The 24,267-nt window shown below is 42.9% G+C and overlaps 1 protein-coding gene across 4 annotated transcripts in view; it reads left to right on the top strand.

Moving 5' to 3' along the window:
* The window catches only part of cacna2d2a (calcium channel, voltage-dependent, alpha 2/delta subunit 2a), a 177,101-nt gene that overhangs the window by 140,676 nt on the left and 12,158 nt on the right, over nucleotides 1-24,267 (top strand). For 2 of the 4 annotated variants that reach the window (XM_085777423.1, XM_085777421.1), the window contains 16 exons: nucleotides 1,850-1,900; nucleotides 2,158-2,257; nucleotides 4,379-4,540; nucleotides 7,850-7,960; nucleotides 8,799-8,877; nucleotides 12,808-12,857; nucleotides 15,110-15,199; nucleotides 15,519-15,587; nucleotides 16,515-16,589; nucleotides 16,811-16,885; nucleotides 17,032-17,103; nucleotides 17,242-17,313; nucleotides 17,489-17,550; nucleotides 20,642-20,718; nucleotides 21,868-21,882; nucleotides 23,825-23,885. In XM_085777423.1, the coding sequence (XP_085633549.1) occupies nucleotides 1,850-1,900; nucleotides 2,158-2,257; nucleotides 4,379-4,540; nucleotides 7,850-7,960; nucleotides 8,799-8,877; nucleotides 12,808-12,857; nucleotides 15,110-15,199; nucleotides 15,519-15,587; nucleotides 16,515-16,589; nucleotides 16,811-16,885; nucleotides 17,032-17,103; nucleotides 17,242-17,313; nucleotides 17,489-17,550; nucleotides 20,642-20,718; nucleotides 21,868-21,882; nucleotides 23,825-23,885 (1,221 nt within the window). The remainder of the gene's footprint in view (nucleotides 1-1,849; nucleotides 1,901-2,157; nucleotides 2,258-4,378; nucleotides 4,541-7,849; nucleotides 7,961-8,798; nucleotides 8,878-12,807; nucleotides 12,858-15,109; nucleotides 15,200-15,518; nucleotides 15,588-16,514; nucleotides 16,590-16,810; nucleotides 16,886-17,031; nucleotides 17,104-17,241; nucleotides 17,314-17,488; nucleotides 17,551-20,641; nucleotides 20,719-21,867; nucleotides 21,883-23,824; nucleotides 23,886-24,267) is intronic. The other 2 variants (XM_085777422.1, XM_085777425.1) reach the window with 1 other exon arrangement.

The following is a 24,267-nucleotide window of genomic DNA, read 5'->3' as shown; positions in this document are numbered from 1 at the left end:
CCGGTGCTGCCGAGTCCCCGCTCCGTTTGGGGCTTTCCAGGCAGCTTTTCCGGCGGAGCGGGGCCCAGGTTGTGTCTGAAAACCGGATTTGAGCAGCCCAGGCAGTGCTGCTGAGGGACTTCACTTCAACTCAGGGGGGTCAGGGGTCATTCTGCAGGTTGGAGCGGCGCCTGCCAGCAAGCGGGGAGCGCAGAGACTTGTGGGAGCGCCGGCAAAGCCTGCTGGGGGCTCGGCAGCTCTACCTCCATATCAGCTTGGCCGAGCATAAGAACAGAGGCTCTCTGGCCCACAGGCAGCTGGCTTCTCTCCACACTCAGCGGAATGGCTGATAATCAGCAGAAAGAGACCCCTGATGATTACTCTGCCTCTGCCTAAGACGGCTGCTAACTGCTCCCCTGCTCACACCCCAGAATGTCACACTCAAACCCCCCTCACTCCCCCTCTTCCCAGCGTGCCACAGAAAAAAGCCTACTGTGTCCATCAATGTCACTTCTCTTTGTATCATGGGTGAATGTGAATTTAATTGCAACTGGAGCAGAGCGAGGGAATGTTTGATTTCCCTCTGTATATCATCCTCTATCCACGTGGACAGGTGTTGCGTGCAAGTGTCTCCCAGGACACAAGTTGTCCGGCCTGGCTAATTGAGCGCCGCGGCTGCTTTGTGGGGCGACGCTGTGACACGCACCCAGAAGAACAGCACCTATTTTAGGAGTTTCTTTGCAGCTGAAGCATAATGGTCTTAAGCAGCTTGCGTCTTCCCCCCCCAACAAAGGCCCGCCACAGTAAATAATGTGTTTGACGCCCAACTGATGAGTCATTAAAGGAACAGAACGTCAGCCATCTTCCTTTACTGACAGCACTTAGCTCAGCACAGGCTCTCCACAGCGCAGGTCAGCACCACTCAGGCTGCTCCTCGACAAGTTTATATAAATTTCGAGTGACTAAGAATAAAGCATATTACATTGTGTGATTCACAATAGCGTCACTGCACAAAAAATCTATTTTAAACAGTCATTTGTGCTCATTTTAAGCCCTAAGATAAATTGCTCTTCCTTTCTATATCATTATGATTATGAGAATTGGTACTTTCATTTCATTTCCGGCAGACTTAAGGTAGCTCATTCACTACTAACAGCAAACTGTCATTTCCTTTGACAAAAACTATTTAATCAGTTGACTGGAACTGGAAATAAAATGTACTAACCAACATATTGTGACCTATTACCTATTACTTATATAAATATATAAATAAAACAGCTTATTCAAGCAGATTTTAAAATAGTTATTTGGCCTCCTGTTAATATCTGAATATCAAAATAATTTTTTGAGCTCTGAACAAGAAAGTATCGGCTCAGCTGTTGTCATTGATTTAGGGTATTATGAAGCCTTTGTAGAGAAATATATTGAGTAAATTGCTGTATCTTTTGGACAGAGCACTTGGCTTGTTATAAAGGCTGTTTTTACAGCGATAGCTTGTTTGGTTAAGAGGTTATAGTCCAGTACAGACCATTGTCATGAATACATTACATACTTAGAGCATAAACTAACAATTACTGTGGCTTACGCAGTAATTATTTAGAGTAGGCATTGTTGTGGAGAACGGTGGAGTATCTGCGTAGAGGTCCGCCGACAGTAGCCGTTGCCAAGACTGAAGTATACTATACAGCACAACTTATTAACTCTTCTAAGCACATAAGCCTTCTCTGTATTCTGTAGCTTAAGTGGGCTCAGCCATGGTCGCTTCATATTATCATGGCTCAGCTCATTGCGACTTTGGCTTCTTTCTTTATTGCAGTTCACAAAGATTATGGGAACAAATTAAAGCTCCTCCTTTGTGTCCTTTGTGCAGGTATATCCAAGGTGCATCGTCTCCAAAGGATATGGTCATCATTGTGGATGTGTAAGTGTCTTGCTGCCCACTCTTTCAACATTACTCCCCGCCTGGCTAGAGTGTGTGAGTGTGTGTGTCTCCTTCAAAGGGCACTAGTGCCACCTGTTGGTCTGAGGAAAGCCTAAAGTTAGAAGAAGGCGGCCGTCATCCATTCGCCACTGCACTACTGTCGAAAACACACAGGAACTACTTTGAGTTTGGAGAAATTTTCAGTCTTGTGTTTCTTCATCTGAACCTCTAAGTCCTTTGTTGCTTCTCCTGTGCAGGAGTGGCAGTGTCAGCGGACTCACCCTGAAGCTCATGAAAACCTCCGTTGTGGAGATGCTGGACACTTTATCAGATGATGACTATGTGAACGTGGCCAGGGTAAGTGCAAGTTTGTAGATCATGACGTGCGATTAATCATACAAATCGCTTCTGTAAACACCAATAACACAAATATTTGCTGTATTCATTAAGCAGGTGGTAATCAAGCAGGGATTCAGTAAACGGCACCGTGTGCTCATACTGTTCCCAGTTGTTTGCTCGTAGTGGAAACACTGCACTTCCCTCATTACAGTATATTTGCTCTTCCTGCGTCACTGTTGTCCGTGTGGGATTTTTGCTTGTCTGTCTCTTTCACTCTCTGCCAGTTACTAAGCTTTCTATTAGGACTCATGTTTAGGGGAATATTAACGTTATCCTATATTGCAGGACAGATAACACACACACATATACGCGCGCGCACGTCCACATGCTTGGTGTGGTGGTTCTGTTTGGAGACTTCCTTCAGTAATCCTTCATAATCCATTGCTCTTAGCCACTGTATGCCTCTAAATCCCAGCTCTAAGAGCAAGAAATGAGCATGGTAATCTGGGTGGGAACGCATCTGATTTTCACCCCAATAAAGAAAGTGAGGGCTTACAAAAGCTTGCTGTGAATTATTTGCAAACACAAAGGACATTAATAAGTAAAAATTTAACTGAAAATAATCATCAGACAGCATCTCTGGAGTCCACATGCTTCAGTAGACTTATTTAACACATACTGTGCCCTCACTTCAGTAATGCTAATATAATTAGTTGCGAATAAGGGAATTTATTTCAAAGGACCAGTTTATTTTTGTTTACTTTAGATAGTAAATGTAACCCAGTTTGTTTTTGTCTAAGCCTGTTCTTAACTGTGTATCACAACCCTTTATGACTCAAGATATGGGGAATGAGTGGGGATTTTTCAACATGTGGCTGTGGATACTTTTGTCTCTTTGATTTCTTTGTCTGCCAATTTAAATATGAAACAACACAACCCCATGAGAAATGTCAGCTTTTTCGCGTTTTACATCAATCTGGCCTGAAAATGTCAGTAGATTTTGAAGTTGACCTTCAAAAAGAAACATTTGAAACCTGCTATTACTGACATCACTGCTTGTGTTGTAATCATGCATAGACACTAGATTTCAGAGGAAATATATATCACACACACACACACACACACACACATGCGCGCGCCTTTAGGCTAATTTGGTGGATGAGATGAGACAGATGATATTACCTTGGCTGGGTTTCTGTTCAGTGGTTTGCACTGGTGTTTCAGGTGCACCTGTTCTTTGTGTGGAAAGTTGTAATTACCAGTGTTTACTGCCAGCCAGAGAGTAGCAGGGCGGCTTACATCTGCACACACCCACGTCTGCATCCTGCTGCCATCAACTACACACACTCACATCATACAGAAAACACACAAGCACATAGTCTTAGAACAGACGGATGCAAACTTAAAGGGATAGTTCAACATTTTGGCAAATTGGCCCATTGCCATAATCCCTATAGTCATAGCAGTAGGTTTGTTACCTTTAATTGTCGGTGCAAGCTATTTTTAGAACGGAGCTACGCTGCAGAGGCTCATGGGATTTTTTGGTTTCCCTCATCAAACTCATCAAATACACAATCCAACAACTCCAAAATGCTCTCGTGGACAAGTTGTGACCTGCACATTCACCACGCTATGAGATAATAACAGAACGTTACCAGACAGAGTTGTTTGTCATGCAAAACCACCGATGCACGTTGCCTTCAGGGGCAGTTTTTCAGCAAGCATTCTCTGTATTTACCTCAAAAACAACTCTGTCTCGTAATGTTCTGTTATTATCTCATAGCGTGGTGAATGTGCAGGTCACAACTTGTCCACCAGAGCGTTTTGGAGTTGTTGGATTGTGTATTTGATTAGTTTGATGAGGGAAACCAAGAAATCCCATATCCCATTAGCCTCCGTAGCATAGCTCTGAGCAGCTCACTGCTCTGCTCTGCCTTTCTGAAAATAGCTTGCACCGACAAATAAAGGTAACGAACCTACTGCTATGACTATAGGGATTATGGCAATGGGCCAATTTGCCAAAATGTTGAACTATTCCTTTAAATGTTGTGAATCGATGGGTCTTCTCGCCAGGAAGAGCTGACAAACATATGTACTGTATGGTTCACTTACATGTATTTTTGTGTTTCCTCTCTCTAGTTCAATGAGAAGGCCGACGCCGTTGTCCCTTGCTTCAGGACTTTGGTCCAAGCCAACGTTCGTAACAAGAAGATCTTCAAGGACGCTGTGATGCACATGCAAGCCAAAGGAACCACAGATTACAAGTCTGGCTTCACTTTTGCCTTTGAACAACTTCTCAATGTAAGAACCAGCAACAGTTTGAGGGCAGGGCAGCGAGAGGGAGGATGTTTGTCTGTGGTTGACAAATCGTGCGCTTCCAGAAAGATTCGGATAACACGCTGGGTCTCTGTGTGCTGTAATAGCTCCAGTACATTCCGCCACACTTTAGTGTCTAATCCAATTAATAAAATCCAAACTTAGCGATAAAGCGGTGCCGGCAGTGAGGGGCTCAGGTTTGTGTGTGACATTTCCAGAGTTCTGTCATTGAGGAAGATTCGTCCGATTAAAAGCCAATGCTCTTGTGACGGAGCGACACGAGCGTTTGCAGCCAGCCAACCAGCCAGCCAGCCGGCCGGCCGGCGCAACAGCGAGGCCTGTCAGCAGCGGGCGGCCACGTGCTCTCAACACAGGTGCTGCCTCAGCTCCGTATGCTGCTGTGTATTTTAGGAGGCTGCCACCCTAATGGGCTCTGATGGGATGATTGATGAGCGCAGCCCAGAGGAGATCAGCCACAGACACTTTATATTCCTCTGGTGGGGTTTGGCGGCACAGAGCCAAGTGCCGGCTGCAACCCCCCACCCCCCCACCCCTCCTCCTCCTCCTCCTCCTCCTCCTCCCCTTGCCAGCAGAATGAGAAATAAAAAGGCCCCTTTAATCGCTGTCTGTGGCAGACTCACACCCATGATTGGTGGCAGAAGCACAATAAAAATATGTAATTGTAGCAATATTATTTATCTTTATTAGAATCTTGTCAGATTGACATGCCGCTGGCCTGCATATCAATGGCAGCTGCCGTGCAGAGGGGTGGAGGGGGGGGGGGTGTATGAAAGCTGAATGCTAAACATTGCAGCCCGGCTATGAACATATAGTCCTGAAATGCTTGTGAAAGTGCTTCTGACACAATCAAATTTAACGCTGGAATAATATTGTATACTTAAAATGAAATCCTAAAATCATGATAATATGAGGAAGTGTGTGCCTCCCTACTGGGGAATGTGTACATCTAGATGAAAAGCAAAGAATGAAAACTCAAAGTGGATTAGATAGATTCACTGCAGCAAAAAAAGAACAATATATTTGGACAAAAGAATAGTAATTTCACCTCTGTAGGGATGTGAATACATTTCCTGAACAAATATCTGCTTTCTATCTGTGGCGTATGATGTATCAGTCGACTTCTCTGTGTTATGATGAGTTCTTTGATTTGGTGATATTACTGCTCCATGCTACACCTAAAAATGAACCTGTTAGTATTACCATCACATCATCAAAAAAAACACAATCATACGTATGTGTAGCTACTGATTAACTTACCCAATGAAAGAATTAAATTAAAAAGGAAAATACTCATGCACAGGAGATCCTTTGCAATGAATGAAATCTAAACAGGTTCTGCCAGGTGGGTCCATAAAATATCCCATGAGGAAGTCCCATCTTACAGGTTCTAACCTGAAGTGGAGATTTATGAAGTGAACCCAACAGGATACCCATACCACCCGCCACTCTGCACTGGCCACCCGTCCCGTTCAGAATTCAGTACAAGGTGCTGCTGCTCACTTACGAAGCCTTTCACGGCCAAGCCCCCCGTTACATCTGCAACCTTATTCACCATCACACCCCCAGCCGGTCCTTGAGATCATCAGACCAGGGCCTCATGTCAGTCCCTCGGACCCCGCTAAAGACAAAGGGGGGACCGGTCTTTTGGGGGCAGTGGCCCCCAGGCTGTGGAATGCGCTCATATTGGATCTGAAATCTGCTCGGTCTGTAAATAGTTTCAAGGGTCAGTTAAAGACACATTCGTACAGACAAGCTTTTGAGTGTTAGGCGGTACCCACTGCCCATTTACCATTGTACAGTATATCACTAACCTGTCTGCGTTAACCTCCTTTGGCCTTGCAGTGCCACGTGATTGTTACTGTATTTTATCTACAGTATGCACTGCCCAATCCAACAACTTCAAAACGCTCTTGTGGACAAGTTGTGACCTCCACATTCACCACGCTATGAGATAATAACAGAACATTACGAGACGGAGTTGTTTTCGAGGTAAATTCCTGCAAAACAGCTGATGTGCATTGTCTTCAGGGGCAGTTATTCAGCAAGCAGTCTCTCGAAAACAACTCTGTCTCGTTTCATTCCGTTATTATCTCATAGCGTGGTGAATGTGCAGGTCACAACTTGTCCACCAGAGCGTTTTGGAGTTGTTGGATTGTGTATTTGATGAGTTTGATGAGGGAAACCAAGAAATCCCATTAGCCTCCGTAGCGTAGCTCTGAGCAGCTCGCGGCTCTGCTCCGCCGTTCTAAAAATAGCTTGCACTGACAATTAAAGGTAACAAATCTACTGCTATGACTGTAGGGATTATGGCAATGGGCCAATTTGCCAAAATGTTGAACTATCCCTTTAAAGGGACAACGAGGAGTTTCTATTCGGTTATAAAAAAGTCTCACGTTAATGTGGATGAATCTCCGCTACCCACACTTGTTAATGGGCCCATTTTCGATAAATATATCGTTCTGTCTCTATCGTTATTTTGTTATTATTAGTGGTGGTGGAAATGCTGGTCGAGCCGACCAGCATTTCCTTAATGAGAATAACGCAGCTGAATGGCCGTTTATGGTCAGAACTACGATGGTAACTGAACGTCTTTGAACCTCTGACTTTAATTATTGATGAATGAAAACATGAGTCCGTCTTGCGCCGGTCAAATAATTTTACGGTGCGCGGGGAGGCTCATAAATGTAGTGTGAAAACGCTTCGCTTTTCCAAAACTCCTCGTTGTCCCTTTAATTTTTGTGTTGTGGAACTATGGTTTAATGTGTATACTGTTAAGCACTCTGTTTACTTCTACTACAAAGGGTGCTATATAAATAGAAATGTGCTTACTTAATGATACTGTACCCATGTTACGTATATTACTATTACAATGCCATCTTGTAAATCAGCAGTGTCAGCTCTTGACACAGCAGATGCTGTAGAAAGGAGTCCAGTTTACATTCTGTGCCTCCTCTTATTGGTGTCCACAGGGGGTTTCTAGTTGTTGACAGATAAATTGACACATATCTAACTACAGCTGCATCATTAGAGTGTGTTATAAAATGTCAATGTTTGTGTACAGCTTATGAATGCATAACAGTGGGGTTAAAGTGTCACGATGTCCCCTCTGTCTCTTTGATATACGTATCTACTACAATAGCACTCTGTTTTGAATGATGCTCTAGTCTAACCACCTTCCCCCGTTTATTCTTCTCTTCAACTCCCGTGTGTCTCTCCTCTTCTTTCCCTTTCACCGCTCCTCTCTCCTCCCTCTTCTCTCTTCATGTGCCACAGGAAAGCAGCGCCCCGCGGGCCAACTGCAATAAGATGATAATGATGTTTACAGATGGCGGGGAGGATCGTGCACAAGACATCTTTGAGAAGTACAACTGGCCCAACAAAACAGTGAGTCTGTCCCCATAAGGCTGTTATCTAGTCATCTCACTCGCTCTGCCAGCCCAAGAGATCATGCATGTCCACAAACTGTCTTAGCAGGTCCTTTTCTCTCCCTCGTATCCCACCATTTTACCATTTTCTGCTGACATTGTCTCATTATAGCACAGGCGCTTGTGTTAGTTAGGCTGTCAGACATGCCAAGCACTCCAATCTGTGCACAGAACATCCTCTCCCAAGCTTTCTTCACTTCCACTCCGGCTGTTCTGATTCGGATTCTTTTTTTCCCCTTGTGATTTGGTGTTCAACTTTGTTCTCGTGTCTCTCGGTCTGTTTTTTCTCCTGCTCTGTCTCTTTTGTTGTTTTTGCTGCTGGGTGTTAACAGCACTGACCTGCTGACTAATTAGCCACTTTATCATCAGAGCCTATGAAAATTACAGCCAATAGAAACAGAGTTTGTGTCTTTGTTCCCGTCTCATTGTCACTCTCACCCCTCCTTCCCCCACCCCGGTCTCACAGCCCCACCAATATTTATTCTGATATCCATTACTATCGAGTTCCCTCATGACGGCTGCTGTCACACAGGAATAATCTGCAGTTTGACAACTCTCTCACTGCACTCTTGCGTTGGAGACAGTTGTGTGAGTTGACTGGGAGGCTAATCTAATCATAGTCAAGATTTGTGCATCGTAGTTGTTGCATGACAGTGAACTCCCTGTCGTCCAGAAGCGTTTTTCTGCAGGAACTTTCTGCTTTTCTTCTGTTTGACTGCTTTCTGTTTTATTCTCAGATTTCCTTCAAATGATTTGTCTCCATCGTTGTCTCTCTCTCTCTCTCTTTCTCTGTTCAGGTTCGTGTCTTCACCTTCTCTGTTGGCCAGCATAACTATGATGTCACACCCTTGCAGTGGATAGCTTGTGCCAATAAAGGTAAGTGGATAACATGTTTCTATGTTTGTGTGTGATCAATTTCACAATAAAGTAAAGAAAAATATATATTCGTATATGTAAGAGAGGTAAAAACAGGTGGAGGGCTTATGTCCTAAATGAACAAATATTTCTGTCGTCAGTCGGTTGCATGTCCCTGAGCACCGTAGTGCATGCAGATATTGAGGGAATAACCTGAAAGAATTGTATTTGTAGAGGATTCTTGTGACAGTCATGGTTTATTTCCCTTCTGTGTTATATTTGTTTACTGTCTGAATCTCTGAATGTGAAATTTATGCACAGTGTAGTGTTCTCAGTCATTCTCCGCAATGAAACAGAATCTGTTCATAATATGCTCTCTACCCTGTAAACAGCCCCACAGTGTCACCGGTCACAATTTATAGATGTAAAAATAACAATTGAGTAACACAACACCTTTTAGCAGTGATACAATATCACAATTATTATTATATTATCTAAATCTACTGTTTCATGTAGTGAGTGGAATACAGCAGGTCTGTTACAAAGGGAGCAGTGAGTGAGCAAAGGAGACTTGGAAAGCAGCTCCAGTCTCGTCATTCTCCAGGAAATGTAAATGATTACTTCCTGTAAAATGCTATTGTGAATTTGATACCTTGACTTTTGTTGGGGACCAAGACCACACCACTGTACAGGTGTGGTTTTCTTATTGCCTTGTACAACATAATGTTGATCCATCGCCATAATCATGTGGACATTTTTAGGCCTGCCTGAGGAGAGTCAAAAAACGAACAAAAGACGAACAAAACATCATGCGCAATGATTTATTCTTTATAGAGAGGTATAGAGAAGGGATCTCTATAGAGAAGGACACAACACAGAAACACACGACAGTCTAGTAGCTCAGGGATGTGCCCACTGAGCAGTGGTTGCAGCCCCTTCTTATACTCCATCCTATGCCTCTGGTTATCTCATTCCCAGTCATAAGATAAGCTCACATAGGTAATAAAACAATCAGGGTGCAGTACTCAATGGATGTGAATCGGAATCAGAATCAGAATTTATTTGTCATTGTACAACAGCACAACGAGAAACAAGATAGACAATAACAATAACGCATCAGTGCCGACATTCAGTTGTACAGCAATCAACAATATGAGTATGTATACAGTGTATGGATAAAGTGATAAGTGCAAGTGCATTGTGCTAGCAGGGTAAAATATGAGAGTATTGTATAAAAAAATAATAATAATAATAAAAGTAAATAAATAAGAGATATTATATAGCCATGTCAGTTCATGTTTGCATTTAGTATTGTGAGCTTGCACCGACAATTAAAGGTAACAAACCTTCTGCTATGACTATAGGGATTATGGCAATGGGCCAATTTGCCAAAATGTTGAACTATCCCTTTAACTTTAGGAACAACGCAGATCAATCTCAGAGAATGTTGTATAGAGTTCATCCTGTTACCTTCACCAGGCTCATACCAGGGTACAATTGGTCAACACTGATCATTCTAACAGACTTCCCCAGAATAGGACTCCATCAAAATTTCCACCACAAAATAAATCTATCAGTTGTATGTAGAGATGTTCTCCTGCTGTGTGGGGTTATAAATACACAAAGCCCAGTTCTGATCACATCCAGGTCAGTTTGATTGAACCTCTTTAGCAGAAAATAAGTAAAATAGATGGAAGTACTCAGACCCACCTGCACCGTCACTAACTCATCATCACTGAGAGTTATCCGTGTGTCTTCTGTCTGATGTGCACGTGATCAAATCAATATTGTATTCATCTCAAGCTGCTCCAGTCCCTAAAATAACCCAGCGAGCGGGCCGCCCTGCCTCTGACTGACAGTCTGACAGCCCAAATGACTCAGCGGCTCTTCCTGTTAGCTACATTGTCTCGACGAATCTCATCTTGACTCAGCTCGTTTTCAGCTCACATTGTTGTTGCTGTGAACACGCTTTTTTTTTTTTTCTTTTTCTTTTTAAACCGTAACCCACTTCCCTTCATCTCAGTTGTGGGCTCCATTAACTAGATTTCCTCAGTTCTTGCGGTTTATCCGAAGCTGCTCCTTTATGAGGCCTTCAGCTGCCTGTGTGAAGCCTCGGCTAACTGCTGCCGCTGATTAGAGCGTCGCCATTGGAGCCAAGTGCTTCAGAAGTATCTCCCCAGAAGTTGTTATTAATTAGCAGGAGGAGTCTGGTAGCAGGATGATTACCGTGCCATCTCCCTGTCAGGCTGGGGGAAAGTCCAGGATTACGCCTCTGTGCCAACACGCTCTCTGCAGCTCGCCACTGTAGTGATTACCATGCTACTAAAGTCTATGCCAACATAAGACAATAGTGTTGACACACCAGCCTCTATGGAGCTGTCCTCTCATATCTCCACTACTTATTACTCTTTGGTATCTCACTCCAACAGAGTCAGCTCCCTGACACTTCCACAGGCCCTAACCCTTCACCCGTGACACACGTACACACGTACACACACACACACACACACACACACACACACACACACACACACACACACACACACACACACACAAACACCCACAACTAGGCCACTTGGAGATGCTAGCTGTTGGCTCACTTGAGCTGCAAGCCCATCTTAAGCAGAAAGTAACCTCTCTTTGACTCTGAGGACAATGGAATCATTTATCCATGCTCTCAAACAGTGTCACACAATCCAAAACAGAAAAGAGAGTTATCCTCAAAAAAAAAAATAGAGGTGAAGTTGAGGATAAAAAGCAGCAAATGTGATCTACCACATTGGTGATCCTAATACTTCCACAAAAATGGTGCTGTTAATCCAACACTGGGAATAACATACGGAATAAATTCAAAATGACCACCCGGAGTATAAAGTAAAATCCTTATTTCATTTACCACTTTATCAGATAGACTTATTACAGTTTATACATCGACTAAAGCAAGACAAGAAAACTGATGATAGATAGAAAGTAGCGCATGCTGGTCTAAATAAGAGGAAAAGACGTTCTCACACTGGACAGAGCAGGAGATTCAATCAGTCAATTTTGTCAAAATCAAATAAACGACCTCAAAAAACTGAGGCTGATGTTTGAAGAAAACTGACGTCTACTAGAGCAAAGTTATGTAAATGAGAGTCACAAAGCAAACTTAGTCGATTACAATCATAATTGCCCCCTGCGCAGCAGATTGCTGTTGTTAACGTCCACAGCCCAGACGTGAACCATGTTACATTCCTACTCTTTAGTTACTGCCTGTAGCCTGTTTTGCTCTCTTCAGCTTTGCCCTACAACCACAGATGCCACCTCTCTGGCAAACAGCCAAAAGCCCTGGGTTGAACCGCTGCTCCGAAGAAAACTCTAACAAATAGCTGCTCCCCGTGACTGTGCGTGCAGGGACGTGTACGCCCGTGCACGTGCGGCGCACAGTGTCTGCACGGTCTGCATGTGCAAATGAATGAGACAGAGGAGGCGAATCTCGACACAGACCACTGTGGCAAAGTGCATAATGCATCAAAATAATGAGAGTCATCTCTGCCTTTTAACATTCAGGGGATGCCGTCTCCATTTCGCGGCTCTTTGTATAAACACTCATGGCTTTAATAACTTGGGGAGCGGCGTGGTTATTGACCCAGTCGGTCACTCTCCTCCATTCCTAATCAGCAGCAGCAGAGCCCGGGGCTCTGCAGTCCCAAGATGCCTCCGCATTTACATCCTACAGAACAACCATGAGTGTGCAGAGGTCAATGGCCACAAGCTCCACCGTGCCCGTCTGGCTCAACATCATCAGACTGAAACAGTGCTGTTACACGTTTCCAATAACACTGAAGAGATTAGATCACTTTAGCGCACACTTTGAATGTTTTACCTCTTGATAATGTAAAGCTCTGAGACGCAACATGACAGAGGCATGTGAGTGGAGTACTGTATTGATCCTGTCCTCTTAATCTGCAGGTTACTACTTTGAAATTCCATCGATCGGCGCCATCAGAATCAACACCCAGGTGAGATATATAGAGTGTGTACATGCGTCTGAATGTGCCTTCACCAATCCACAGAAACATCAATTTCAAGCAAGATGCTAGTCCATTCTTCCCCCTTTCTTCATGCTTGCTTTGATGTTAATTACACAGATTGTAGATATCTTTGAGTATACCGTAACAAAGGGACATAAGAGGGCACAGCTGTATGACTAAAGAAGCGAGGTGACAGAGGTGGAGATGCAGCGATAACAAACATGGTTGCAGTCTTTCTGTGAGAAATGTTTTTTTTGGGGGGGAGCTCTGATCTAAAGACTGTCAGATCTGCTTTTCCTCTTGCTGTCTCTTTTTCTCTGTCTGGTACACACACACCTCTCTGGTCCCTCACACACTCAGGGCCCTTCCACCCCCCATCACACTCGCTCGCGGCACTATGAGCTTCTAGAGGCCCTTGGGATAACCTCATTCCAGCTGTAGAAATTGACTCAGTCGCTGGGAGGTGGGGGAGCTACTGCACAACAACCCCCCCACCCCCCCACAGCCCCGGTGAGCGATCAGGCCCCAGAATAGACTGTCAGCTGTTCCATTAACTCTGGCATATTTATATTCTGAGAACTGCCACTTACTCTAATAGGTTTTCTGAAAGTGGGAGACTCCAGCTCTCTGTATAGGGCCAGAAGACACATTGGGGCCTTATGTTATTTAACCATACTCTGCCCTTCAACGTCACACACTCATCACATAGTCTCACTTGACTGAGATGACAACATTCCAATAACGGATGGACCACAGATGGCAAAAAAATATTATTTTTCATATTTTCCTGAGTCATACCGTAATGTGGGAAGAGTGGAGTCATTTTGAAAATAAATGAGTGTATATTATTTTGTGATTCCTCAAGGTTACCTGTGACTGAAATTCTTTCTATTTCATCCATTTTTTGCTTCTTTGTTTGGACGTTTTGTCAGTGGAGCAACAATAACAGGCCAGACATTAGTTAGAATGTTTTGTCTTTACAGGGAACACACTGATGAGTTTACTTTCCGCAGTGGTGGTTGTTACAATACCCAGGGAGACAATAGCGTTTAATCAACGTGCAGAGAGGCTGCTGGAGTCTATATGGCTCTGTCTCCGTTTGGACCACACATCTGCGGTTGCTGACTTTTTATGTTTCCTAGATTGTTCTAGCCAGGCGGAAAATTTCCCCTATATCCCGTGAAAAGGTCTGGCTGTCATTGTCCTGATGGAATATCTCCCTGTGGCGCGTTAAACCGGACTTTTATTGAGCTAATAATAGAATAGGTTACGCCTGTCAGCACCTCACTGTTCAGGCAATGAAAAACAAACGGTCAAAAAGGCAATACTGGAATCACCGTGTGCTTATACAGGGCGCCCCTTTTTGTATATTCAGGATAGATGCACAAAGAGGAGTGGCGCTGTGGCAAGGGTCAGGAATTTGCAGTAATGTTCCGTTTTTTACTGCAAAATATACATCATCATTTAAGAGCTGCTTAGTTTATGAAATTAAAATGCATGTGTAGTGCTCCTGCTCTGTTTTTATGTGAGTTTATTATGTCAATACATATATATTCTTATAACTCACTCGGCTGTTGAATAGGATATTGTAAACACATCATCAACAAGACAATAAAAACTCAATGATTAACCGTCCTCTTCCTGGAAGGCTTTTTCTCTCCTCCTCACAGTGTGGTTGCTTCTTATGTCATGAGGTCACTCCCTCAATAATTTTTACCAATTACACTCCATCTCCAAAATGACACGGATCAATAAGTTGTTTACAAAAAAAAAAGACATCTCAGCTTTCATATGAGGTGGCTCCTTACAACACAATATAGCGAATGTGATGTATTACTAGTAGACTTAACCCCTCACCTCTATTCACAAGCGCTGTGGGACATTCTCACAGTGCCAGCGTTGACAGTAGAGCCTCTGGGAGAAAGGCCTGTTTGCACGTCGTGCCATTGACACCCCTAATGTGTTTTTAATAGCTCCTTCATAATGATGAAAAACGGCCTTGAGTGGATCAGGACCGGAGGCTTTATTGCTCGGCGGGGCCGGGATGCTGCTGGTGGCCCACTGGTTTATGTGGTTACTGAGAGGGTGCCGGTCAGGGTCTTTTATGACACATGGATGTTGGGCGGCTCTTCCAGCTCTCTGCTTTTTATGACCGTACATGACAAGCACTGTAAACGTCTGTTTGATCACGAGGGTTTATGTTGTCTCAGCACCACCGCTGTGTGTTTCTCCTGTTTCAGGAGTACCTGGATGTCCTGGGCCGTCCCATGGTGCTGGCCGGGCCCAGAGCCAAGCAGGTCCTGTGGACAAACGTCTACCAGGATGCACTGGTGAGAGAGACAGCATTTTATTCATTCAACCATTAAAGACATCTATGTAAAATTGTTCAAATCTTTCTTCCGCAGTCTTATGCATTTTTCTGTGTTTCATCATTCACTCCCTCTGCTGCTTTTGTTTGTTAAAGATATTTGGGCAAATTCAGGTCATAAACCTTGTGTCACAGTCTTTTTAAATCTAATCAATTTGGTTTGTGAGTGTAATTTCATTTGATTTATTTGCTTGCTATATTATTCATTTTATAATTAAGATTATGCAATACATTATGTTATCTTTTCCTGGATGAACTGGATTTCTGATCTGTTTGATTAGGGTTTGGGCCTTGTCATCACTGGGACAATGCCAGTCTTCAACCTCACTGCTGATACTATGAGCTCTCGGGTAAATAAAACACTTTTACATATAAACAGTATGACTTCTACCTTTGCATTAATGCAGTGGTTCCCAACCTTTTCTGGCTTGTGACCCCATTTTGACATCACATATTTCTGGCAACCCCACCAATCAAGATGCGTCAGCTCAGATATTTCTATATGCTGCATTTTATTTGAACTCGATTTAAATTTGAGAAAGTGAAAGTATAAAATACAGTTGTTTATGATTGTGTGTTGTGTTTTTAATCATAATTTTAGTTAAAAAAATATTTTTATCAGTAGTCAATTACTAGACATTTCAGGCGACTCCATTTGAATTCCAGGTGACCCCACATGGTCCCAACCCCAAGGTTGAAAAATACTGCATAATGACTCGTTGCCTCTTTTTTTATTATTATTATATAAAAGTGATGTTTTGAAATTCGTTCAGGTGGGTAAGTTTACACATGTATGAGATTATTCAAATAGACAGTGTGTTGCAGTAGCAGGAGGGTTTCAGCTTTTATTTGGCATCTGTTTGGTGCTGTTGACCGTCATCAGTCATTGTGATGGCATTCGTGCAGATGCTGCTCTTCGAGGCAACACCTCCCCCCTGAGGTGACAGCAAACACCACAGCCACCCATCTGTGGTATCTACTATCATCCGGAGAAGCACAGATGCATCCAGCTTCCAGTATCCATGACAAAAGTATTTACTCTGAGCTTATCACACCGGCTTAAAGCAGTGACGCTGCCGCAAAGCGACTCAGTCTAAGATAGACTGTGAAAATGCGGACTAATCAGATTGCGCACAAAGTGACGATAAGTCAAGCGATGGCACAGAGATGTTCTCAGCAGTCCCGCGGCGCAGCTCCCAGCTCTGTGTGATGCTCTGATGTCGGCAGGGGTTGTGGGTAAAATGCTAATAATTGCCTTTATGTGTTTTTTCACACAGAACCAGCTCATCCTAGGAGTTATGGGAGTGGATATTGCAATCAACGAAATCAAAAGGAAGACTCCTACATACAGAGTGAGCTGCTGCACACTCAGTTTCACCTCATACTGTATTTTATTGTTTTTAATTGTTTTTACTTATTTCTTTTTATTTATTATCTATTATAAAGCACTTTGGTTCACCACAAAGGTTGTTGTAAAGGGCTGTATAAATAAAGTACATTTACATTTACATCATATCACCTTCATAATGATCATTGAAACTCATCTGCATTTACCTTTTTTTGTCCTGTGCAGCTTGGAGCCAATGGTTACACTTTTGCTATTGATCCAAATGGCTATGTGCTGCTGCATCCCAACCTGCGACCTAAGGTTGGTCCGACTGTGCACCCCACTCTCTACATACTGAGCCTGCTGCTTCTGTTGATTCTAAAGGCAAAGTTAGATGTCATTCCCGCTGACTGATGTGAATCTGCTTCTCCATCTTCCTCTGTTTTTTTTTCTCCCCCCCGCCTCAGATCATTAACTTCAGGGAGCCCGTCACTCTGGACTTTCTGGACGCTGAGCTGGAGGACAGCAACAAGGAGGAGGCAAGTCAACATCTGTCAGACATCTTCATCTGGGAAAACCCGCGTATCTATTTGTCACCGGTTCTGACTTTTGCAAGTGTTTGTACGTATTTGTACACCTTCTTATGCTGCAGCCTCTCTCTCTCTCTCGCTTTTCAGATCCGTCGACAGATGATTGATGGCAAATCAGGGCAAAGGAAAATCAAGACGCTCATTAAGTCAGTTGATGAGGCAAGTCATCAATATATGAGATTCAATCACGATCCAAAGTAGCACCTTCCTGTAATGAATCTGAATCAGTCTGAATGTTCAGGATCCGTTGTTTCCCTCCATTGATGGGGAAGAGACGCGAGCCGAGGTTGTGACAGTTTTTACTCACCAGACTTTTCTCTGTGGCTGCCAACAGAGGTACATCGACGAGGCCATGCGGACGTACACGTGGACGCCCGTGGACGGCACAGACTACAGGTAGGTTTCAAATGGAGCGTCATCCCCTGACCTCAGAACCAAAGATTGCGCAACTTGAACCAGTGAGTGAAGTCCAACTTTGATACTTTTTAATCGTCCATTTTCAGCCACAGGTCTCAGATTTTCCTGTCGACAGCTGTTACTCATCAACCGGCAGTGTTTGTCGTGCGTTTGGAATAGACCGAACCTATCGCTGACTAAATGCAGCTCATTTGCTTTCTGCATTTGCATGAAATAATTCATCTGAATCACCCATGTAAAAAAACAAAACACAAAAAAAAATCGTTTTTCTTCTCTCGTAAAAATCCTCAACAGTTCTCTAAGCACAAATTAATTGCATAGTTTAATCATCCCAAAACTTGCTTGAACATTTGAGGTTGCATCATAATGACATTTCCTCCAGGCAGCACTTGGTAAATTACAGTTTATGATATTCAATAGTCCTACAAATGCCTGATGTGTGTTTTCATTATTGCATCTGCTGGCAGCGTGCCCAGTCCTGGCCGAGTCCATATGAGGCTTCGTCTACAAAATTCTATTAATATTCAACTCAAAGGGAACTTCCAGCATATTTAAGGCTCCGTATGTCACTGTCGTGGCCTGCAACGTTCAAATGGAACCTCAGCGCTGCGCTCTTATTGGTCCTTTGCCCTTAGAGTTCAGAGCAGAATATTTTTCTTGTGAGACTGGTGACATTTGGATGTTTATTTAAATCCGCATTCGCCTTATATTATAGTCAAATTGAACTGTGGCTCACTCCGAACCTGATACTGTCACAGCCTGATTTTGTGTCTGTTCCAATTAATCCCCTTACTGAGTTTAGCTTTGTATAGCTCCACAGATTAAGAGATGAGACATGTATTTCCATTTATTCTCTCTTTAATTTCAGGCTCTGGAAGAAGAGTAAATATTTAGTAACGTGTATGTAGATTAGATGTAGAGCTCAGGATGTGGCGATGACATATTACAAAGCAAAACCAGTATGTGGCTATAATAGAAATGAAACTCAAAGCTGCTGTAATCGATACTTTTCTATTGACAGTCAAACAAATGGCTATGTGTACATGTAATATGAAGTGGTCCTTTGTTGATACGCACTCACCGCACCTAATAACATCGTTCAGCTCATTGTTCTGGTGGTTTTGTTTGTCTGGAACTGCTCTGGTTCATCGGTGCTCTTGCTGGCTGCAGCTGTTTTTAGAATTCAAGCTCTGATAAAGTGGCTCTGTGATTCAACCTGTTCAGCAGCAGAGAGATGAGAAACAAAGGTGAGGGAGCTGTTGAACATCGGTGGTTGAGAATAAACAGCAGGTTGGAAACATGATGGTACTCTGTGTGCTCGATAGGTAAAAGGTCACTGTTTGCCAGTATTTCACAATATCAGCTTTCTTGGGTAATAATGCGTCAGTGTTATGTTTACAGCTTACACCACACACTAGACCCACAAAGATCAGCTAATACAGGTTTATCAGTACTTGAGACTTGTTCCATTGAATGTGATCACCATCATGTATCAAACCTGTTGAATATAACTCACTGGACACTTGTTAACCTGCTTCACTCAGAAATAACAGGATGCTAGTCTTCTCACTGCAGAGGCAGAAGCAGGCAGACTTTGGGGTTTGACTATCATCTGGGTTGCAGCTTAAATCTCTCAAGTCATGGGGGGTTGAACTTGAAAAATCTGAATTGTCATCACAACGTTTTTAGTAGGGCTGCCATTTCTTCCCATCATGTAGGTGAGAGCCCTTAGACTTCTAAACTAGTACAGTAAAGCTCCTCTGTGGAGATTCATAAAACAATTAAGTCTGGGTTTATTATTTTTGACCAACAACACAGTGGATCCTCAAGGTCTAACAAAATGTCTTGAAGCTATCTCCATCTTCATAACACATTTTCAAGCCTGATTTTGTAAATGAATATTTTAGAAGCTGCACCTAGGACTGTGTTTGCTAGCTTGCAGTTATCTTTATTTCTGCAGCAATAGTGCCACCTGTTGTTCGGTGCAATAGTGTATTTGGATGTTTTGAATGTAAAAAGAAAAACTCCCAGACAGTGAGGGCTGCCCCTCTGAGAGGTGGTCAGGTGGTTGGTGTGTTCAGGTGTGCTTTGTTGCACCTGGAACCACAGCCAACAGTGATGTCACAGTGTGCTGGAGTACACTACTGTACAAGATCACTGCAACCAGGTGAGGTCAGAGCAGCAGAGGTCCAAAATAACAAGCTTCATTGGTAACGCTTTATATTAAGGTCCTTGTAATAAGATAAGCGTTAGTTAATAGGTAATAAGGCCCTTATAAGTGATTACAAGATGCTTATTAACATTATTATGCGTTTATAAGACTATATTAATAGTCTCATTATAATATAGTTAATAGCGGACTATAAGAGATTTATTATAACTTATAATAAACTTCTACAAAGACATCATGGTTGGGCTAGTTGACTCAATATATGTGTTTGTAATGTTATTATGAACAATTATAAGATACTTATGAGGACTGTATAATTGTTCTTAAGCATTACCAAACAGTTAAGAAGTTTCTTATAAGTTATTATAAATCTCTTATAGTCTGCTATTAACTATATTATAATGAGACTCTCATTACTTGTAAGCACTTATAAGAGCCTTATTACCTATTAACTAACGCTTATTACAAGGACCTTAAGATTAATAAAGGCATAACAAAGTCATACAGTAATGGTTGGGCTAGTTGAGTCAATATATGTGTTTGTAATGTTATTACGAACAATTATAAGATACTCATGAGGATTTTATTAATGTTCTTAAGCATCAACAAACAATTACTAAGTTTATTATAAGTTATTATAAACTATACTATACTATATTATAATGAGACTATTAATACATATATAGTCTTATAAACGCATAATAATGTTAATAAGCATCTTGTAATCACTTATAAGGGTCTTATTACCTATTAACTAATGCTTATTACAAGGACCTTAATATAAAGCGTTACCCTTTTGTTTATATACTGTATGTGGTATAACTGCCTAAAGTAAAGTGTGTGTGTGTGTGTGTTTACATCCTATGTTCCTGATGTTCTCCATCTGCCTCATTACCTCAGTCTAGGGTTGGTACTGCCCACTTATAGTGAGAACCACATCAAGGCCAACCTGAGTGACCAGATCCTACAGGTGCAGTGTAAGTACCTGCGACTACCCAGCATCCCTTGCTCTCTGTCTCTCTTATTTGCTCTCTCTCTCTCTTTCCGCTCCTCTCTTCTCTCTCTTCCAAATATGACCTTACGCTCTTATTCATCCCTTCGTCCTGGGTCCTCCAACATCATCGTAGGGAGTGTCTGAGCAGAGTCAGTTGCTCTGCCCCCCTCCTCCTCCCTCCCTCTCTTTAGCGCCCCCTCTCCCCCCGTTCGGCGCTCTCTGATAGGCAGGATCATACCTGAGCCCCTCCCCCCTACTGCCTCCTCTACTGCCCCCTGTTCCCTCCTGTCTTCATGCTGTGCTGTAAAACGGTGATGTTTTTTCTTCACACTGGCTGAAGAAAAAAAAGAACTGAACGGACAGAAAGGTGAAAGCTGTGGTTTTACTGTGTTACTCAGGTGAAAATAATGGTGACCTCTGTGCTATTATTTTTTTTGCCAAATGCTCTCGCCTCTTCTCCACCAAGTAATGATTCTGAAGCGTCTGTGTTCAAAGTATTTGATGTTCTGAAAAGTTGTGAAAAACTGCATGCTTTTCACTCCTTATGATGAGTTTTATGATTTTGGGAATCTTCCTTCTGTTATGTGTGATTTTTCTTTCTTTCTACTTGTTTTTTTTTTTTGTTTCCGTTGGATTGTGTGCGATGTTTCTCAGCTTTGGAATCATTCAGTAGATAAACTCCCACACGGCCCGGGATCAGGGCTCGTCAGATGTGGGAGTTTGGGTTTTTGTGGGTCTGAATGGGGACACGTGTTGTCTCTCTCATTCTTTCTTTGTCCAGACCCTGTTACTCCCCTCTTTTCCTAGTTCATTTGTTTTATTTTGATCTTTTCGTTCCCCATGGTTATCTCTCACAGTTACTGGTTTTGTCTTTTCCTGTTTTCCTTTCCTGGATCTCCCAGTTTTTTTTCTTTCTTCTGTTGGTTTTTCTGTTTGCTCTTGCAAATAAGATGTTTGCTTTTCATTTCTTTTTCTCTCTTGTCTTGTTTGACTTAAATTGGTTTCTTTATTTCAAGAAAACAATATTTTTATTCAAACAGTAATTGAATAAAATATTGTCTGTGATCCCCCCCTTCCCACCCGATCCCCTGTTTCTTTTCTTGCTCACTCCTTCTCTGATGGATCCACACAGTGCCATACACCAAGGGCAAGTATACTCCATATTGGTCCACGTTCCCTACCTTTACTTCCTACTCCTTTACCGCTGCCTCCTCCTTCCCACACCTCTCGTCCTGAACCTCTTCCTGCTGCCCTCCCTCCTACCCTCACCCGTCCCAGCCTGCTTGCCCCCCCTCCCCTCTCCTCTTCCTTCTTTTATCCCTTCCCCTTCTTCCTCTTCACCCTCTTGCTGCAGCTCAGATCCCACATCTCTCACGATGGCTCCTCCAGTCCCTCAACCTCACCCCCCTCCTCCCCCCACCACGTATCTGCTGCTCCAGAAGCGAAAGCAAAGAAAACAAACAAACCGAGAAAAAAAGAGAAAAAAAAACGCCTCCTGCACCCAAGGAAGACAGATATTCATGTTCTCTGTTAAAACTTGTCTTTTGTCCACCCCTCCTCCTAATCCTTTTTCCTTCTGTGGATAGCTCCAAATGGGTTTTGTCTCCCTCCTCCTCTGTCTCTCCCTTTCTTTCACTTTCTTCTCATGCTCTTTGACCACATTTCTGTCTTTTTCTGTCCTTCTTTTTCTCTCTTTCTGTATCATCACTTCTCTTTCACTCTCGTCTGTCTCTCTCTTTCTGTCTTTTTCTTACAGCGTCATTAGTTCCTAAACGTCTTAACTAATTCTTGCTCTAGAGTTCAGGTGTTGACAGATCGACTCTAGCCAGAGTGCAATAGCCAGACCAGAATTGAGCGTACTTGTAATTGTTTGTTATTTAATGTAAGAAGGTACACAGTTTACTCCCAAATTAAAATGTTCTAATGCCACATTAATACACATATTTTACAGTTAACCTACATCATGTAGCTACTGCTATTTATTCATAGTCTAGTAAATCAGGATTTATTGTTGTCATCATATGATTTTTTTAATGTAAAAAAAAAGAGTTATTAGTTATTAGTGGAGTTATTGGTATATTTAATAAGACACTTTGTTAGCTGCCGTAGTATCTCGTCTAGAGCTGGAGGTGTTGCAGCCTGCAGACTGACCCCACAGGGCCGAGCCGTGTCCAGCCCACCCAGGTCCTCCCATGTCGTCAGGTGTCAGGGTGCCGCCCGACGCAGCGCCTGACTCCTGTGTCGTCCCTCTGTACTCCCTGTCTCCATCAGCTTGTCTCCCTCTCCCCCCCCCCTCTCACCCCTCAGTCCGTCAGGGGCACGGCACCAACACTTCCTCAGTAACCCTGACCCTGGATGTGCACGGCATTGTGGGCGGAAAACTACCTGGGCACTCTATTTTAGCACTAAAAGTCAACATTTCCCTCCACTGCTGTACAGAGCTACAGGTCACCACACAATGAGAAAACAAAGCCGGATCCATCGCAGACTCACGTGTTGTGGCTTCAGAGTCGGTCGATATCTTTATGTGTTCTGTCTAGGATAGATGAAATGAAGTTGCCCTTCAACATGCCCTTCACAATGCAATGCATTTCCTCTGATTATGTGTCTGTGCGCTGCCCTCTCCCCTGCCAGTCTGAGGGGTGACCACTTCCATCAGGACTTTTCACCCACCTCCCCTGCAATAGTTGGCCATGTTGATGCCTGCCTGATCTAACAGCACTCATTGTGGGTAACCTGTCTGAAAACTTCCTTCCTGACACATCACGTTCGGTCAGTCAAGTCAGTTTTCAGACGTCCAAATTTTGTTAGGTTGAAACAGAATGAATCGGAAATTGTTTGTTGACAAATTCCAAAAAAAAAGGCAAAATGTGTGAGTGCTTGTGAAATAAAAACTTGGTCCATTGAGAGTCAGGTTTCATTTTAGGCACCATATTGGCTAACGCTAGTGTTCCCATGATACCTCAGTGTTGCTATGGTAAACTCCCTTCTGCGTCCCTGCACCTCTGAAGAACAGCTGCTGTTTACCCACAACTCCCCACTGCTCTGCCCACTGCTCTTCCCGGATAATCTTCCCCTTTCTGTTGCAGATTTTGAATCACTGCTGCCAAACAGTTTTGAGTCTGAAGGACATGTATTCATTGCTCCCAGGTAGCCCTGAGTGTGAATGCTTGCTGTCGTTGTTGGTTCCGTTTATGGTCTTGTCTTCACATCCTTTGACGCACCTGTTTTGTGTTCTGTTCCTGCGCCACACTTACCATCTTCTATCTATCATCTGCTTCCTTCAGTTATATTGATTGTGTGGTGTTTATACACTGTGTGTAAGTTGTTGGTTTCATTCATTCTTTCTTTTATTCATCTTTTGAGTGGTGTGTTTTACGTACTGTGAGTAATTCTAATGAACATTATAAATTATAAAATTCATCATAGGCTTATGATTATTTATTATTATTATTATTGTTACTTTAACCCACTAGATGTAATTCCCCTCATTACAATAAAGTACTGAAGACATAGAATCTGCTTTCCCTGC

This window comes from Trachurus japonicus, chromosome 5 (assembly GCF_045865225.1).
Source record: "Trachurus japonicus isolate A0001 chromosome 5, Traja_1.0".
Lineage (NCBI taxonomy): Eukaryota > Metazoa > Chordata > Actinopteri > Carangiformes > Carangidae > Trachurus > Trachurus japonicus.
The sequence above is the reverse complement of the archived record's forward strand: the minus strand, read 5'-3'. Positions and strand labels throughout refer to the sequence as shown.